The following is a 20,064-nucleotide window of genomic DNA, read 5'->3' as shown; positions in this document are numbered from 1 at the left end:
GTTCATTCTACTGCTACTGTCCCTAAATTTTTCCTACATCCATACCCATCTCTGACATTTTCTGCCCTCTGTTTTCCCTGTCAGTATCTCTTCATATGTGTGACTTCAATATTTTAATTTGGTTCAGTTAATATAATTATTTTTAAAAGATTTTTATCTGCATGTTTTACCTGTGCAACATTTTTTCGCCACTAGGGCTCAGTTCTGTGTCTTCTGTTTCCCTTTCTCCTGCTGTTGCCATTTCCCTACTGTTTCTGCCCTTTGTTTTCCCTGGCAGTATCTCTTCATATGTGTGACTTCAATATTTTAATTTGGTTCAGTTAATATAATTATTTTTAAAAGATTTTTATCTGCATGTTTTACCTGTGCAACATTTTTTCGCCACTAGGGCTCAGTTCTGTGTCTTCTGAGGGAGCTAGCAGAAGAACTTGCCAAGCCGCTCTCCATCATCTTCCAACAGTCCTGGCTCACTGGGGAGGTCCCATATGATTGGAAATTGGCCAATGTTACCCCAGTCCACAAACAGGGCTGCAGAGCTGACCCTGGCAACTACAGGCCTGTCAGCCTGACCTCAGTGCCTGGCAGGGTTATGGAGCAGATCATCCTGAATGGAATCACACAGCACCTTCAGGATGGACAAGGGATCAGACCCAACCAGCATGGGTTTAGGAGGGGCAGGTCCTGTCTGACCAACCTGATCTCCTTTTATGATCAGGTGACTCACCTGGTGGATGAGGGGAAAGCCGTGGATGTGGTCTATCTGGACTTCAGCGAGGCCTTTGACACTGTCTCCCATAATATACTCTTGCAAAAGCTGGTAGCCCATGGCTTGGACAAGTGTACTCTACGCTGGGTTAAGAACTGGCTGGAGGGCCGGGCCCAGAGAGTGCTGGTGAATGGGGCTGCTTCCAGCTGGCGGCCAGTCACTAGTGGTGTTCCCCAGGGGTCAGTGTTGGGTCCAGTCCTGTTTAACATCTTTATTGATGATTTAGATGAGGGGATTGAGACCATCATCAGCAAATTTGCTGATGACACCAAGCTGGGAGGGAGTGTCGACCTGCTGGAAGGCAGGAGGGCTCTGCAGAGGGATCTGGATAGACTGGAAAAATGGGCTGATTCCAATGGGATGAAGTTCAATAAGGCCAAATGCCGGGTGCTGCACTTTGGTCACAACAACCCCCTGCAGCGCTACAGGCTGGGCGCAGAGTGGCTGGAGAGCAGTCAGACAGAAAGGGACCTGGGGGTGCTAATTGACAGGAAGCTCAATATGAGCCAACAGTGTGCCCAGGTGGCCAAGAAGGCCAACGGTATCCTGTCCTGTATCAAAAACAGCGTGGTTAGCAGGACAAGGGAAGTGATCCTTCCCCTGTACTCTGCATTGGTGAGGCCACACCTGGAGTATTGTGTTCAGTTCTGGGCCCCTCAGTTCAGGAAAGACATTGAAGTGCTGGAGCGGGTCCAGAGAAGAGCAACACGACTGGTGAAGGGACTTGAACATAAGACCTATGAGGAGAGGCTGAGGGAGCTGGGGTTGTTTAGTCTAGAGAAGAGGAGGCTTAGAGGTGACCTCATCACTCTCTATAACTACCTGAAGGGAAGTTATAGCCAGGTGGGGATTGGTCTCTTCTCCCAGGCAGTCAGCAATAGGACAAGGGGGCATGGGCTTAAACTCTACCAGGGGAAATTTAGGCTGGATATTAGAAAGAAATTCTTTACAGAGAGAGTGATCAGGCATTGGAATGGCCTGCCCAGGGAGGTAGTGGACTCTCCATCCCTAGAGGTTTTTAAACTGAGATTGGACATGGCACTTAGTGCCATGATCTAGTAAACGGACTAGAGTTGGACCAAGGGTTGGACTCGATGATCTCTGAGGTCTTTTCCAACCCAGTCGATTCTGTGATTCTGTGATTCTGTGATTCTGTGATTCTGTTTCCCTTTCTCCTGCTGTTGCCATTTCCCTACTGTAATTTTAAAAATTTGCAGAAAATGAGTGAAAACTGAATGTTCATTTGAATTAACTTATTGCAAATCTGAAAGGGTATCTACAGTAATGAAAAATTTAGTATAGCTAATGAATATCAGTGTTTAACTGCCCTGGACCTGATCGGCCCACAGTCTGTACCAGCTGACCCCATGTAGAGACCATTAACATTTTCCTACCTGTGTGGGGTCTGTAGAACTGTGGATGAGACAGAGATTTCTCAAATCTTCCCAGAGTTCCGAAGTTTTTCTCATTTCTGCTGAGAATAGACATAGAACAGTGGAATCATCAATTCGTATAAATGTATGAAACTTAAAGTGTTCATTCCCATCTTTTCTAACTATTGCTGTAGCATCTGACATTTTTCACTGACACTTTTGAACCTGAGAAGGTGCATGTTGAATATTCAGCTATTGCAAAATTACTGGTATTCTGTATGTTCAGCCACTGAAATTGGCCATTACTACCAGTGATTTCATATATGTTTCTGTATGTTGAGTAGAGTCTCTTTGAATATGCCTCTGAATATCAAAAAAGTATTCAAAAGAATAATATTTCATTATAAAAGTAGTCTTTAGAAAAGTAAAACAAAAAAAATAGTTGGACTTTACTCTTTGAATGCACAAGGGATCAGAATTCATAAAAAGACTGAAATCATTAGCAAAAGAAAATGAAGAACATTTTTTAAACAACATTGACATACAAGTTATGATCATTATGTAATCAACATGGAAACACTAAATACTTTATACTACTGTGGGAGAAATGTTCTTCGGAAAATTAAGGTGTAGTGCAGAACACAATCAGCTTTTAAGGCTTGAGGTGACAGCTTGAAATTCAAAAACAGGCAAGGGAGCTAAAAGAAAAGGCATAAATATTTATAATCTAGTAGTTTAAACTCTTAAGACTTGTGCAAAAGCCTGTTGTCATTTAATCGCTAAAGTGTCTGCTACAACAGAGCCAAATATCTTCACTATTTTGGGATTCTTATGGATAAAACCAAGAGCATAAATACCTATGCTTGAAAAAACAAATTTGAAAGTTATTTGGTAAAGACTCATGGGTCAGGATTATTTGATGGGCAGGAACATGGAATGTCCCAGCAGAGGGCACGGTCAGGGTTGCACAGAAGGACGGTCCCGTGTCTTTCCTGTTGCAGCCCAGAGCCTGGAATAGATTGGACCACTGGATCTGTGATTGCGGACGCAAGCCACAGTCGTGCTGAAGGGACCCAGCACACAGTGAAATGCCGTAACAGATTACTTGCATCTCTTTCTCACATGAAATACAATCAAATATTCCTTTAGCATCGTACCCTATGGGCAGTCCATAGATTCTCCCAGGAGCTTATATACGTCAGTCTGGTAATATTTTCTGGGATGCTGTCCCACTCTGGGTCACTTTCTCTATGGCTCTTATGATTTTGTAGACCTCTATGATATTCCTGTTTAACTGATGACTTTTTGGGCCGCGAAGTCATAGTGTATCTAAGTGATTGTGGCATGGATGCTATTGATTACTCACTCCCACTTTTTTGTGTGTTTGTAGTTGTAACATATCGTACTCTGAGATGGAAAGGGTAGAATTGCACATGTTGTTGAAAATGAAGCACACCATGGATTTTTACAGTGTTCGTACAGCACTGTTTTCTGTTTTTTTCCCTTTCCTTTTTCCTTTTTTTTTTTTCTCTCTATTCGTCCTTTAATAATTCCTAGCATCCAATTTACTTTTTCAATTGCTACTGAACATTGAGCTGACATTTTCCTTGAACTGTCTATTATAACCCCAAGATCTTGTTTCTGCATAGTAATAACTAGTCAAGACCATCACTGTTTGCGCAAAATTATTTTTCCCATGTACATTACCTTACATTTATCTACAATGAATTTCATTTTTCATTCTATTATCAGACACTCAGTATCCTGCATTCTTCAATGTTTTTCTTCCAGTTGGCCTTCATTTTTGCTACCCTGAATAAAATCATATTACTGGCAAACTTTGTCATTTCACTGTTCATTTGTCTTTTTCTGATAGTGAATACTCCAGTCCTAGCCCATTTTCCTTTTGGGACTGCACTGAGAAAAATATCATCTTTTCCTGACCTTTGTTTCCAGTGATTTAACTAGTTATTCGGCCACAAGGGAATTTTCATTTTTATTCAGTAGAAGGGTAATTTCTATTAAAAAACTGCTGAGGAAGGTTTTGTAATGTTTTAGTACTTTGAATAATTTAATTATCTTCCATAAACTTTGCTAGTTCACTATTAGTTCCTTGTGTGCTCTGAAGAAGAAACTTTTCCAGAATATTTTGTAACAGGTTAACAGACTTCGTAACAAAACTAACAGCAATACTCCTGTTGCTGCTTGTTGTGAGCTTTTCATAGTTACTAGTAATTGCTACTGATCTGTTAGGTTACCTATATTCAGACTTGTGAAATTGTGCTCAAGTGAATCTGCTGCTCATACTGAAGGCTACGCTGCAGGATCTGTGCCACCCACGCTTGGTTTTCTGGAGCAGCTTCTCTTCCCCTTGTGTGCTTAGGCTTGAATCCAGAAGTCACTGCCTCCAGCTAGAAATAAGCCAGTTCCAGACAGTTGTTATCACTTCAGGTCGCACTCAGTCCCTTCAGTGAGGTAAAAAGCAGCTCAGGGGGCTGTTTTGTGGGGGATGTTATGGGTGGTGCAAAGTGGTTTCCCCATGCACAAGGAACACCTTTTCAGGGAGACCTTTTGATACCCTTAGTTTTGAATGCCTCTCTTACGTGTCATTTTCTCAGCTTGCAGCAGTCTCATTAAAATGGGGTGGGTTTTTGGTTTGTTTGTTGGGTTTTTTTTGGTTTTGCTGTCTGGCAGAAAAATCACTTCTTCCCCCCCACCCCGCCTTCCCCCTCCTCTTTTTCTGTTTTCACTCCTAATTGTTAAGTGTTAGAGTTTGCTCCTGTGTCTGAAAAATCAGAGAGCAAACTGAAGGAGGGAAGAGTATACTGCTAGAAGTAAGAGAAAGGTGATATTTATATAGAGGTCAGAAAAAGGAATGAGAAAGAGTAAAAATAATTACAGAAATTAACTGGGTAACAAGACAATGAAGGAAGAATTTGGGTAAAATATGAAAGTGAAGGTAAATGACGCTGGAGCTCAGAAAAGAGAAGCAGAATATTCTTTCATGATAAAGGCTGACAAAGAAAGTCTGTTATTTTTTTTTTCTTCAACCCATTCTAAATTTCAGAAATTTAAAATAGATCAAATACTATTAATTTTGCATTTTTTTAATTAATAGAAGCCTCCTGTTATTTTTGCATACATTTTTTTTTTCACCAGCGTGGCAGAATGCAAACCCCCCTCCCTCCTTCAGTATGGCACATCTCCCTCTTTCTCTGCTACTTGAGGCTAACAGCTTCTTTTGTTTGGCCCAGAGCACCCTGGCTCCTGGGACATTAGGAGAAGGGAGTGCCAAGCTGCTGGGTGCCTGCGGCCAGGGTAAGGCTTCAGGGGCACCCACAGCCAGTGTGGGGGGTGCAGAGAAGCTTCTAGAGTGCCTACAGTCAGATCTGATCAGATAAAAACGTGACTCTCGTCGAGACTCTGCCCATTTTGTCGCGGGTCTCTTGGAGCACGAGCAAGATGCTGCCACCGAGAGCCCCCCTCCCCGGGATGGGGACCCCGCTTGCCTCGCCGCCACGGGTGTGAGTAAAACTTCTTGCAGGATTGCGAGTATATTTACACTTTTCGTGCACATATGCACGTGTAACTTTCCGTGCACATTTGCACGCGTACTTTAAATTATTTCCTCGCACAATCGCGAATGTATTTTCCTTCCGTGCACACTTTCACGCGTAACTTTCCATGCCCGATACGAGCACGTGTATAAATTATTTCCTCGCACAATCACGAGTGGCCGCCGAGAGCCCCTCGCACAATTGTGAGTGTATTTTCCTCCCGTGCTTCCACATAAGCGCGTGTAGGATTCCGTGCACACTTGCACATGTAAGTAAATTAACCCTCGCAGGATTGCGTGTGTATTATAAATTTACCCTCGTGGAATCGCGAGTGTACACTTACATACTCACTACGACTATGTGTATCTCTTTAAAAATAATCCCGCACCGTGTTTAGGCAAGTGTGTACTTCTCCGGGACTCAGGGACGGCTCCGGCATTGTTTTGAGTGAAGCCACATGCATGCACACTGTGGACCGCCTGTTTTATTAGTTGCTGCCCCTTAAATAATTTTCCTCAGCTGATATCCGAACCTTTATTTAAGTCACTTTTGGAGTGCTAAAACCTTGTTCCTCACCGGTCTAATAAAAGTTGTTTTGGACCCTGTTGTCCCTTAAATTAACCTACGGGGTGCCTCCGTGACAACCAAGAAGGTAAAAGTTAAAAAGATAAATGTCACCCATATTGTCTTTGTCAAGTACTTCTGATATTCCACCTCTTATGCAGGCATTGCACCCTTTTCAGTCAAATTCTACCTCTTCTCAGTATCCTCCCTTACTTTTACTTGTAGTCCTTTTACAGTGGTAAGTCCATTTGTATTTTTTCTATATAGCTGTCTCTTCAATATACTTTAATTACCTGAGTTCCATAAACATTCTGCAAATCATATTTCAGTCTCAAGAAAATGAATTTTGGTTTGTTTTTTTTTTTTAAGGTTCAGTCTACTTGATAGTGTTATCTGTACTGCAAAATACCTTGGCTGTTCCTCATGAGTTTGTGTTCAGAGCATCACAAAGTGGGATTCATCTCACCTGATTTTAGAGATTTGCAATGTAGATGTCTCTACCAGTCTCTAATAGTCCCAAATCCCCACAACAGAGAGAAAAAGACCCTTTCAGGCACAATTTATCTGACATATTTATATCTTTTTTTTTATATCTAGTTTAAGATGGATAGAATCAAACCATAAAAGTCCCCTTTTTTCTCACTAGAATATAGCACAACCAGTTTAGATGAATCTAGCTGTCAAATAAATGCCATTCTCATGGTCTAAATTAGATAGGTGTCATAAAGAATAAGCATCATCATCAACAGGTAGAAAAGTTTTATAAGTATGCCCATTTATATGCCCATCTACGTATATGTGTTTGTGCTCTGTGAAATCTTTGAAGGTAAAGATTTAAAAAAGCAAAAATTAAAGGCAGAACCCATCAGTTGTGTTTTTGGAAAGTGAATGGGATCTTTTAAGTCATGTCTCCTTTCTAGATGCAGAAAGTGCATCCTCCACACTTTTAAAAAAAATTTAGCTTTATGTGGAAGCTTTCACTGATTTGAGACTACTGGGCTTATACTGCAGATGTTTTTCTTCCTACTGTGCTGAATCAAGCGAAGTCCTTAAATTGAAGACAGTTGGAAAAATACTTTTGTTTGTTCACTTCTAACTATATGTTTTTCATAATGTGGGTGCAAATTGCTGAAATGGTCTGAGATGTCTCTGACAGTCAGTCTACATTTCACAAATCACAACTAGTCTAGATGTAAATATGGTGGAATCTGAAACAATGTTGGCTTTATGTAATTTTCAGCCTGCTGAAAGACTTCCTGTAGCTGTGTCCTCTTTTAAATAGCTGAGTTAAAGGAAAGACTCGGTAATCATTATCATCTCTATGAAAATGCAGTTTAAATGAGAACAGTGGGTTAGCTCCTAATATCCCTATTCAGATTTTATTCACTTAAACAGTCATAGGGATGATAATGGGTGTTTTGACTGATTAGAGATTTCAGGATCAGGTCTATAGTCATTATGACTATGTTTTCTGATTAACTAGTCATGCATATCAGAATAATTGGTCTGTGCTATCACTAACATGTATAAAGCTCCTGCGGCATGTTCATCATTAACAACACAGGAAAAAACAGCGATTCAGTTCCTAAGGAGCTTAAAAATCTAAATGGGGAGACAGTACAAAACACTAGGATACACATCAGAGAAAGCTACTTTCTCTTTTTATGTAAAACACTAAAGGGAGAGAACAGTTTTAATATTTTTTTGTGACGGGATATTTGTGAGGAAATTAGCTTTGAAGAGGTAGAAAAGAGAGAGGGTTTCTCACTGGGATAAAAAGACAAGTCCTGACATGGATCATAAATGAGCAGCCTTTGGCATTTGTATTTTTTTGGCCAGTAGAAGGAACTTAATGAACTTGACAGAGAAAAACACCAAGCATTTTACTAAAACTAGCCTGTAATAAATGGCTTTACCTGATGATATTTGGAAGTAAAAACTGCAAAATAAGGATTGTTTTCTGAATTCCTACTAAACTTTTTAAAGTTACACACCAACAAAGTGTGTGCCTCATACATTTACATTGTATATAAATGTATAATTCACATATGTACAAGTAAATATATATTTGTACACATTAGCCATGCATATAAGCCTGATCCCTGTTAAATGTACATTGTTTAAAAGTTACCAGTAATGTTGGAAGCATAAATGATCAATAAATTGCTTTTGAAAGTGGAACAACAGATTTTGTCTATCAGACCCACTACTGCTTTTTAACTGGGAAAATTTTATCTCAGACTTCTGACATTCAGGTTTGGGTAGTTGATTGTGTATTTCTCTAAAGCCTAACAGGAGGAAGCAGTTGGTCTGATCTTATACAATCTGCAGTGTGGCTTATTCAAACCTTTGTCATTTCTTTTACATGGCTAATTTGAAGAACTGCATCAAGAAAAAGCTAATATAGAAACCACACTAGAAAGAAAAGCAAAATCTGAATTAATAGCAGAGGCATTGAGAAAGATTTTAGTGGAGACCAATGAGAATACAGGAAACCTGTCATCTGTGGATCTTGGATTATTAAACTCTAAGCTTGCAACATGTGGTGTTAAATCAAGTAACCCCCTAAATTTTTCCTTTGAGATTTTATAGCTACCCATGTTGGTACTTTTCCCCTTGAATCCTTGGCCTAGTGACTCCATCTCCACAACCCTTTCTTTCTCCCATTTTACTTTGATCCTTCTACAAACTTTTTCACAACTTGGTCATTTCCTTAGAAGGCTGAGCCAAGGTTAGGATGATGGACCCTAGACCTTAGACACCCCTGAACACAGATAACTAAGCCAGAAGTGGAGATGACAGGGAAAAATGCTTGCAGAGAAGCTTATGGCGAGGGGCTTACAATAATCAGGATATTTCTGTCTTGTGACAATACTTTTCTCTTGAGCTTTCATCTCCCTACTGTAATATTGCCCTCAGACACTTTAGCTGTTTCCAAGTAGGAAGTCATTAAGTTTCTCTAAGAGTTGCACGCTTCACTTGGATGAAAACATTGATAGAAAAACTGGCAATCAGCAACACAGCACCATGTTAATTACATAGTATTCATTGTGATTCTAGCTTGGAATTATTTCTCATCTCTTGAAGGAGCTATTAAACATCTAATAGAGGTGCATTCAATGTAAAATATACTAGAGAATAATTATTGTTGTTTCTTTTCTTGACCTATTATCCATTCCTGAATGACAGGGATGGTACCCCCCCCAGGTCGAAATGATATTAAACTTCCAAAAATGATCCTTAACCCCATCTCCGATAAGTTAGTTTGTGCAATTCAGTTTACATAGGGCTTAAACTCAGTTTTTTTGAGACATTATTTCTGGATATTAGAAAGGAGATGTGATCAATTTAGGTTAATATGTTACTTTATCTCTTCTGTAATGTCATTTGATGGTTAATATAGAAAGATAATAAAAATTGAAATAATTTATTTCTACTACTGTAGGTTGACTTGAGGCTATAACTTATTACCAAAGCTATCTTGGTAGATTAGCCTATGTATACTTCTGCTTTGAATTCTGGAAGGTCTTGAAACGTCAGTAGCTGTTCTTGATCAGTTAGTTTCTTGCTTTAGGTTTTACTACAAATTTTGTTAGGAAATCTTTTGCTTGTAGTTTAAAAACAGAAACAAAAACAAAACAAGAAAAAACCTTGAACACCTCAGACTTATTTTGTGCCTGCTCCTACATGGATAATTCTAAATTGGCTGCTTTATGAGACATTAGTATGTAATAATTTATATTCTTTCAAAGTAAATATCTTCCTTATTAAATGGAATCTCAGCACTCTTGGAATAACTTCTAGAACTCACAGAAAATAAATAATATAAAGGAAGAATGGAGGGGGCACCTGGTGACATTTTTAAAAAGTAATGCGAAAGTCTAGGAATTTTAAACTAGAAGATTACTTGAAGTTCTTGAAAATGCTTCGAGGCAAAATGTAACACTTGGAATACCTGAAAGAATCCAAGAACAAGAGTAAAAACCAGCACAAATTTATCAAAAAAACCCAGATCTGTGGGGAGAAGAAGTGAACAGATAACACATATTCACTAGTGTAAGGTTTCAGACAATTTAGCATGATACTGTCATTAGCAAATTAGGGGTCTGGACCTAGATAAAAATACAGTAGGGTTGCTGTCAACTTGTCTCCTAATAGGTGGAGAATAGTTGTTAGTAGTTCATCATCAAAATGGAGGGATATATTGAATAGGTCTGCCCTACATCTGATATTAATCAATATTCTCATTAATGATCTGGACAATGGAATAGACACGTTACTTATTAAAGCTGTAGACATCACCAAGCTAGGAGGGACTGTGGATGAGCTGGAGGACAGCTTGAGAATATAAGATTATCATGACAAATTGGAAATACAGTCTGGAGAAAACCACCATGCTGCTCAGTAAGGGCCGGCACAGGGTATTGCACTTGGCTGGCAGTGTTCAGCAGCACAAATACAGAATGGGTTACAACAGATAAAGTAGACAATGGTTTGGAGGTTCATTTTAGATCATAGACTGAACAGAAACCAAAGGAACCAATTAAGTTATGCCCATAATGTTAAACAAGATATTGTATAGGAACAGATAAGCAGAAGTATAACCTTCAAGATGTCTTAAAGAAGAAGAAAGAACCCTATTTTGTTCAGAATTAGAAAGACTTCAGCTGGAAAGTTATGACAAGGTTAGGAAGCTGCACCTCACACTATTTAAAGAAAAATCCAGGAGAAATGTTTTGAGCTCTAGAGAGTATAACATATAAGAAAGGAATGACCATCTTGGGTTTGACTAGCCCATGAAATAGAAAACCAATACAAAAACCTTCTGCAAATAAAAAGAAAATAAATTGGTTTCCATATCTTTGGTGGAAAGAAGAGGATATAATTGTTAAATTTCAGCACAGAAAATTAAATGTAAAAATAAGGCATGTCTTTTTAAAGATAAAGATATTGAATTACTGGAACAGAAGACCAGGGGAAGGAACTTATAGATTCTTTATGACTGCAGAAGTAAACTTACAGTAAATTAAAGTTAAATATTTGTAAACATAATGACAGATCCTTATTGCATTATCTTTAAGGATAAGAGACACAAAGTAAATGGCTTCTCAAAAGACATGCTGATGTACCAGCTGGTGTGGGAAAGCTAGAAGAGAGTGTTCAGACCACCGGATGAATCACTGACGGTCAAAAGTGACTATTATGGGACCCTTGCCCCACAAATAGATATTTAGCATATGGACCTCAAAAGTGAGATTTCAGATACAACACATTTGGTTTTCCCTCAGTTTTCCTTCACCCACCAATGTATGTAACTGCAAGGAGGACTAGTAGTTATGATTTTATTTATTTATTTATGGTGTTAACACTCACATTCAGTATCAGAATCAGCATATGCAAAGGGACTTCCTTTTTTTTTTTTAACTTGTAATTTGCTGCATCTGCACATTCTTCCTGAATGCCAGTACTTGCCAGTACTATAAATTATAAATGTGAAGCTTTATGAAAGCTTATAGACCATGACTGAGTGAGAAAAGTTGAGGTTCTAAGGTTGGTGCTGCAGGTATTTTAGTGATTACTGGCAGGGTTCCATAATTGCATTTCTTGTTAATATTGCTATGTCAAAGCTGGTGCAAAAAGCAGATTTCTTTTTTCCTGTTGCTTTCAGTTCCCCTCTGAAAATAGATTCAGTGGGATCCAGTCTCAGCCAAGGGCCATGCTAAAATACACAATGACATTAACTAGTCAGAAAAGATGCTGGCCATCAGTATTGTACTGTATGTCGACTTTTAGTATCTGCATTTTTAATTCATTCTTTGCTCCTGGTGATGCTGCTCAGGCCATACACCTAAGGAAGTAACTGCACTTTGTGAGAATGAGATGAGCACATCTGCATAAAATGGTGAATGGATTGCTGAAAATTTCCGTTTACACTTTACTCTTAAAATCAGAACATTCCTCTTGTTACGTTGTGCCTCTCCAGCAGCCTTGCCATAGCACACATTTCCAAAGTTATTCTGGGTCTCTGAATAGATCTGTGCTGCTTAACTGCTGCAGACACATTATATTATAAATTTGTTTCTTATATTTCAAATTTTTACATAGGGGATGTGTTTAGGGGTACGTTTTATATTCATGAAAAAGGAAAAAAATGGAAAGTGCTAAGAAAAATGAATATTGAGTTAACTTAGTCTATTTTTGCATGGAGTAAATATCAAGCTAATGCAAAAGATTTATCCTCTATAGTAAATCAACAATATGTTTCATTTTAGGCCTCTCCTGTGACTTCTGTTTTTTACTGCAGTATTCAGTCATGCTGATTTATGCCATGCTATCCTGTGAATCTTTTGCAGAGTATTATCCAATAATGTTATTTTATCTTTGGTCCAGATGGAATGAGCTAAGAACACAAAGCAGGCAGAAAGCATGATTCCTGACACAAGCAGTTTACTTTTTGAAATAAACTTGGTATAAAATGTGAGACAAGGACACAAGACGTTAGGGAGTGGAAGACTGGATCAGGAAAGGCATCAGCCCAATTAACAAAATATTGTATTCTGGAAGGGCTTACGTACTCATTAAGATGGTTCTGTTTGACTGGAAGAGTTTCATTAGCGTGATGGCTGGAATCCTGGAGAGTAGGACCAAATTAGGACAGTAAGTACTAGGAACAGAAGCAGCAGTCTCCTAGTCTCATTAGACCACCCATATAAGAAATCAGAGCAATGGGAGAGGGCGAGTGATACCAAAACAGGTAAAGGGCTCTGGTCTCACTTCCTGCACTTGAGGTTGAGTCAGGAATAAGGGGCTGAAATAATCTCGTTTATTGTGGACTTCTATTAGCAATAGCATTCTTGCTTACTTACATTGTGTAGTATTTCCTTTCAGTTGTGCCAAAGGTGTTGTCTTTTTGTTTTATTGATTGACCTACTGATCCTGCATAGAGGAACTGCCAAAAGTAAAATTCAGTAATTTACAAGTGTACTCCTCCTCAGCTGCTATACTGTAGTTTAGATTTTTGTTGTGGATTCTAGCTCAAATGGAGTAAAATCCAGATGTGTTCTCTGTTCTAGTGTTAGGAAGCTCAAACAAAATATGAGTGAATAGAGATGCAGATGTCCAAAAATTTTCAGATTTAATTGGGAATCACCTCTCAACATTGTACCATATCTTAAATAATTCAATGCATGCCTTTTTTTCTTTAGTGGAAATGTTTTCATCTCACAGGTGTTAGAGACTGGTTTGAGAAGTGTGCTCTCAACCTTCTGAGTTTCACTTATATAAAGAGTCTGTATGTGTGCGAATGTATGAGTGTGTGTTAATTTAAAAAACCAATCACTTGAGTTCTGTTATGATTTATGTTCTATGGTGTTTACTGTTCCCCAGGGAAGCACAATGAAAACAGGCGATCGATCAGTGGACTAAAACTGATATTAGAGACATCACTGATGTACTCTTATGTAGCTTATGTTTATGAAAACTTGAAAAAGTTTGATATGCTTATCCTTTCCATGTGTTACAGGTTTTTTTTTTCTTTATTTTTTTTCTTTCTTTATACATCTTTGAAGACATCTACATCTTTTTTTCTTAGAAAAAAAGCTTTTTGGACAGCATAGTTCTCTGAAGTTGAGTTTTGGAAACTAATTGCACATGTGTGTTAGGACACGTATGAATAGGTGTACCATGAAATTGGTTAGCATTTTCATTGTTAGAACACAAGGTCTTACCCTTATCATGTGAAGAACATGTAAAAATAAAGCAAGTCAGTCACATTTAAAAATTTTATTCCAGTTCATATTTACTGTGGTAGCATGTTAGGAATCAAATATATTTAGAAAGTGTATTGTTGATAAATGCAGGCAAAATGGAAGAAAGGGGAAGAAGACAGTAAAAAATTTCTGATCTCTAAAGGACTGCTGTTGATTCTGAAGTTCACCACTGCTAGTGAGTCACACCTCCACAACCATTCCTCTTGATATTGGGACAAAATCTGGTAAAAACAATATTCTGGTCAGAGTTTAACTTCTGATAATAAGCTTGAGTCTCTGAACTTGAAGATGGCTAGTCTAGATTAAACCCATGCTATGAATATTCCATCATTTTCTGAGGAATAGCAATAGCCTTCCTAAAAAGTGGTTTAATCAAAACAGGGATCAGGATTGCATATGAAATCAAATTCATTAGCATTGCCCCAAGGTTACACAATTCTCTGCATATCATCTTCTTTTCCATAGTTGCACAGAACAGAATGTGTTTCATTTCATTTTCCTTGAAAAATTTACTTGGCCTAATATCTTGGCAGCAGTTTACAAACTTTGCTATCTTATACTGCTGCCAGCAAGAATAAAGGAACTGTTCCCAGTCTTCCATGAATAAAACTAAATTTGCTAAATTAAATATTTGTTTTCTTGCTGTGAAATCAGTCTCACTAATCTTTTAAACTTCATCCAAGGAAATTTTCATGCAATTTGAACTCACTAAAACTTGCAGCTAGACGAATTTAGACAGGAAGTAAAATGCAAATTATGGAGAGCTGTGGTAATTAATCTCATACATCACTTGCCAAAGATTACAGTTGGTGCTCATCAGTGATAAGCTCAAACTCAAGACAGGATGCATTTTCTGGGGGTTACAGTGTAGTTCACCTAATAACTATTGATCAAGAAGCAGAAGTTACTGAAAAGTGTTAAGAACTAGACTAGGCAAGGTAATATGATCACAATGCTCTCTTCAGGCTTTAAAATTAATCAACCTTTTTTTTTTTTTTTTTACTTATCACTTATAAAGCCAAATAGAAACATTTCATTACAGTTTGTTACTGACTTCCAGTATATAGCATTTTTTTTTTCTTCCTGACAGGTGCAGCTAGTTACAACAGTTTTTATGTTTTTTGCAAATATTTCTGCCAAGCTGTGAAACCTGGGAAACTGAGGGTCCGCTGCAATGTATGTAAACAAGGAACACTGACGTTGACAAGGGTAAGCTTTTCTGCTTGCGTGTTTCAAGGTTTTGAAGTATATGGAAATGATAAATCTAATTTTATCTATTTTTACATGCATGTGGCTGTGTATATATGTATTTCTACTTAAATATTTTCTTGCTGTTTATAAATGAGAAGAGTAACTCAAAGCTTTGTGAAACCTTCATTAACTTATCTCCATTATTTGCAGAACACGAGGAAAACATAGCAGACTAGAGCTCAAATCTTGTAATGATGTTCTTAACTTTATATTTTAAGGACTAATGATTAACCTGGTAGTAGGCACAATCTATAGAACTTCATGTGTGCTAAAAGGTTGAAATTACAGAAGCTTAAACAAAGCCTGGAGCAGTTTTGAGGCCACAGAGAGACTTGAAGTCAATGTCCTTGATTAAGGAATGAGACAAGGAGGGATTGAATGTCTGTGTGGTTGAGAATCTTAATCTCTCTAGCCTGGACGCCACATGAAATCAAGGGAAAATTATTGTGCCAGGACAAAAACTTAGAGGAAATCTGTCAGGCTTGGTTTGCATCCTGAAACAAGAGAGTTTTGTTTGACTTGAATGTGCAGTAGTATGAAGCTTTGGCAGGTATTTCAGTGGTTGTGCTACTGGGCACTTGGAGTCCTTCTCTCATAAATCACAGTGTTTGTCAACCAGGCTTTTTATGTGAGAGGCCTATGTTTTGCAGAAGATTGAGCCTTACCATGCTATAGATTTTGGGGGGGCTTTCTGTGGTATTTGACACATATTTAAGTGGTTAAGCTTTTCTTTTGCTGTGGTTTAAAGTGGTTATTTCCCCTTTCATGTTCTTGATTTAGCCCAATGTTTCCATGTCTTTGCATGTAATAGCATAGTGAGACCCTTTAAAGCTCAGCTCCTATATTCTTATTGAAAAAATAAACTGTAGCAAGGCTTATACACATCTAATTCAAAAAGCTACAACAGCAAACCCCCTCAAGCTCTGTCTGCAATTCCTGAATTACTGGAATATCTCTAATTTACTTCAGAAACTTAGCAGCGCTGGGTTTTGTGGTGTTGCGAGTGAACACATCTAAGGGGATTTGTTTTTCCTCAAAAGCTGCATTTAAATATTGGTGATTAATATAGGCTTAAATCACATAAAATCAAGATACAGAAGAACTTGCCATTAATGTACCTTTCCAATGGCATTATATTCGGGATGGATAAAAACACAGACAATATTGTATTCAGGTTGAATACAAGCAGTCAGTGCTGCTGAAAGACATTTCTGTTGTCACTACATGAGTTTGAACCTTGTACATTGCAATGACAGCTCAGAACATGTGTCCTCTGCTAGACCCAGTGGCTTCCTTTACTATGCCCAGTTTTGGAAATGACGCCTTTCATACCTGTGCTGTTTGGTTTGGAATCATTATGTACCTTGTATTAAGTAGACTTAAATTTAATAACTTTTCAGTTTTTACAGATTCTGCTAAATAGTGTTCTTCATTTCGGAGACTTAAAAAATAAAATGAGTCTCCTTATCGTGTTCCAAGTATACTCCATAACTCCATGATAAAATAATAATTTTTGTCTGTTTAGTTTTTAAGTAATACTTGACTATGAAAATAATTTGCACTTATGGTTTTTGTTACTTTTTCCCCAAAACAAAGAAAATATTTTATTTTGTTTTTCATCTCTTGTTTTACCATTGCACAGTAATTGAGAACCGTGAGCATGCTTTTCCAGCAGTTTGGACTAGCAGTCCTGAGGACTTCCAAAGTGCAATATGGCCACACTTATCACCATGAATGTGCTGTACAACAGTCATTTTGTTTTATAAATAAGTACTATCACCTCAGTCCTGAGGTTATGAAGATTAGGTGCAGATTTGACATGTGCATGGCCCTTGTGACCTCTCTTCTTCTCATTTTCTGGTCCATCTTCCAAGGAGACAGAAGATAATTCCACCTGGGGAAGGCTGAAGTATGTACTACACCCCATTTATTTTTCAGTACTCTGCAGAAGCCTCCCTGCATTAATGCCAGGCAAAAGTGTGGTCCTCCAAGCGAGTGGATTGTATCTACTCTGCTTTCTTCAATACATTGCCATCTACAGTATGAAAGTTATGTCAGACTGAAAATATTGCTATCAATCACTTGACTTCTGTGCACATTAAAAAAAAAAAAATCATGTAAGTTAATACATTACCCCAAACCCTCTATCTTGTCCCTCCAATCCCACTGGACTATGCCAGAGATTGCTCGTAGACATCTTCTCTACTGGTACTACAATTATTTTTCTTTTATAGAGAAATGAGTCAAAATACGGTTGACAGAAGCAAACTCTAAAAAAGCCACCATACTATGGATTTTTCAGCAAAGACATTTTTTATAATATCTTGATTTTTTTTTCTTATTCTCTGTAAACTGTGCCTGACCTTTACATGGCAAGTTTCTTGAGAAGCTCTCTTGTGCCATGAGCAGCAAAGCACCATGTAAGCCAGCATTTGTTACACTAATTCTTTTACTGAGATGAAAGTGAATACCTGTGTAAAACCCACACAGAGCTTTGGACAGCCTTAACTTACTCTACATGCTAATCCTTTTCCTACCTAAGCCACAAATGACCAACCTAATTAAATTGAGCTTTATTTTTTCATGGTGTGTTGACTGACATTTTAAAATATTACTTATTCATTTAAACAGTCTTATTCTAAAACCTTATTTAACTGCCATGCCTATTTGCATAGCATTATTTTCTTATACGATGCTCAGACTAAATTGATGATACGTCTATGAAATTATAGAGCGCACTGTTTTGATTTTTATCAAAGACATCCATCTAAATATTAAATTTGTAATTTTCCAGTTGACACTTAAGTCGGTATTTTATGAACATTTCATGACCTAATACTTTTTAAAATAGATATACTAGATTGATTTAATTACAAGAAAACACCAGTCATTGCAAAAGTATCACCTCTCCATAGTTTATCTAATTAATCAAGCACAAATCCATGTCCAGAAAGACAGGATTGTGCGAGTCTTATGTAGACCATCTACAAGCCTGCCAGCAACTTTCTTGAAATAGCTTGAAGATTTTACCCATTACTTTCACCCTGGTTTACATATTTTGTTGCTTTTAAGCTTTTAAAAATATTTATTTCATATACAGACAATGCTGGAATTTGTTTCAGTGGCCATGATTCAGCTAATTAGAGTATTCCTCTTTCCAGAAAACAAACAAACAAACCAACCGCCCCCACCCTTGCAGTTCTTTTTTTGAAGCTGTAGCAGTGGTAACATTCACATTAACTCCATAGTGGAAAGGAAAATGCATATCTGTGAATGGAAGGCCTGATTCTGCCAACTGGCATGCACCAAGCTCTACACACAAAGCACACCTTTTCTAACATAACTGACTCTGTCACATAGTCCTGATATACAGGTCAGTAACATTTGACTTGATATCTGTTTGTCATAACACAAAATTCAACCGGAGTAAGAATCTGGGTTGAAGCATGGTAAATTGACTTTAGGTCTCCCTACTCGGCCCCAGTTGCTGTGGTGAGGACATTTCTATGGCAGGCACTCATGACTCATTACTGTTTGGTAATTCTTCACATTCTGTCATTGGTAGTACTGGCTGAGCTTTCAGTATGTCCTCTATTACAAGCACCAAAGGTGTTTTGCACAACTGCTTCTATAGTTTTCAAGTGTTCCTTATGGCTCGCGTTATTATTTCAGATCTTTTCAGACTTGGGGAGTTATATATGGATCCGATTTACCTCCCTGCAGCTGAGATGAAACTTAGTTTCTGTCACTGACAGCATACCTGGATTTCATCCAGCAGCTGGTGCACACAGTCCTGTTGCTGTCCCTGCCCTGTGCATTCCGGAGGAATTCATGGGTTTTGTTAGACTGTCTCTGCCGCAGAATTGCTCTTTCATCATTTGTCATATTAGGGATATTGCTTTCATCTATTGCCTTTCATCTTAAAACTAGCAAAGACATGGGCATCTGATGAATTTTGTTTCTCTGGCAGCATGAAAAGCTTGTCACTTAGGTAGCTTGTCAGTTAGCGCAGGCTGTGTGGTACATCACAGTTCTGCAAGGGAAAAGTGCTGGTGTCCTCCGAGTGCTTCCCAGTGACTGACAAATAACAGGTCATAGATCGTTTAAGCGGTCTTCCTAATAGATGACACTGTAGTATTTTGAATTGATACTTTCATATTTCGTAGGAAGAAAGATCTTTAATAGAGTCGTGTACTTAGAGTTCTTATGTCCTAACTGAATTTTAATAGAATTATTCAAATAAAGTGTTTTCTTTTTAATGAATACAAACTTAGCAGAGATTTTCAGTAATATCAAGTAAAAAAGCACCTTACTTTTGATCTCCCTTTTTTTAGTGTGTCATTGTGAAGCTCCATTCCACAGTGCACCACTTCACACCACTGCTCATTTCAGATTACACATTATTCCTGGAATTCATTACTTACATCCTGGCTTGGTGACAGAGAAAGAAAAGAGCACCGCTCACTGCATGGGAGCAAGGCTCACTGAAAGAGAAAGGGACAAGTGGCACCTCCACAACTGTCGAGCCCTTACCACTGCTGAGTCAGCTTCTCCCCTCTGCTGGTTACCACTGCTGGGGTGATATTGCAAACAAGTTACAGAAAATCAATTTGTCCTTTGAAGCTAAACTGCAAAACAAACTTCACCCAGTGGACTGCAACGTGATATAGAGTGATCTCATTCACAGGCCAGGGAGATATTAAAAATGTGATTGAATTATTGCGACTGGATGATGTAGGTATTTGTCCCTCCTAGATGATGTGTTTGCTGTGAGAATAAAAATG

General features: G+C 38.2%; 1 protein-coding gene across 3 annotated transcripts in view; it reads left to right on the top strand.

Moving 5' to 3' along the window:
• Positions 1–20,064, top strand: part of PRKN (parkin RBR E3 ubiquitin protein ligase) — a 732,020-nt gene that overhangs the window by 259,945 nt on the left and 452,011 nt on the right. For all 3 annotated transcript variants that reach the window (XM_065057577.1, XM_065057579.1, XM_021295975.2), the window contains one exon: positions 15,120–15,238. In XM_065057577.1, the coding sequence (XP_064913649.1) occupies positions 15,120–15,238 (119 nt within the window). The remainder of the gene's footprint in view (positions 1–15,119; positions 15,239–20,064) is intronic.

The sequence above is a fragment of the Columba livia genome, chromosome 3, assembly GCF_036013475.1.
Source record: "Columba livia isolate bColLiv1 breed racing homer chromosome 3, bColLiv1.pat.W.v2, whole genome shotgun sequence".
Classification (NCBI taxonomy): domain Eukaryota; kingdom Metazoa; phylum Chordata; class Aves; order Columbiformes; family Columbidae; genus Columba; species Columba livia.
Note: the sequence above shows the minus strand (reverse complement) of the source record. Positions and strands in the feature narration are given on the sequence as shown.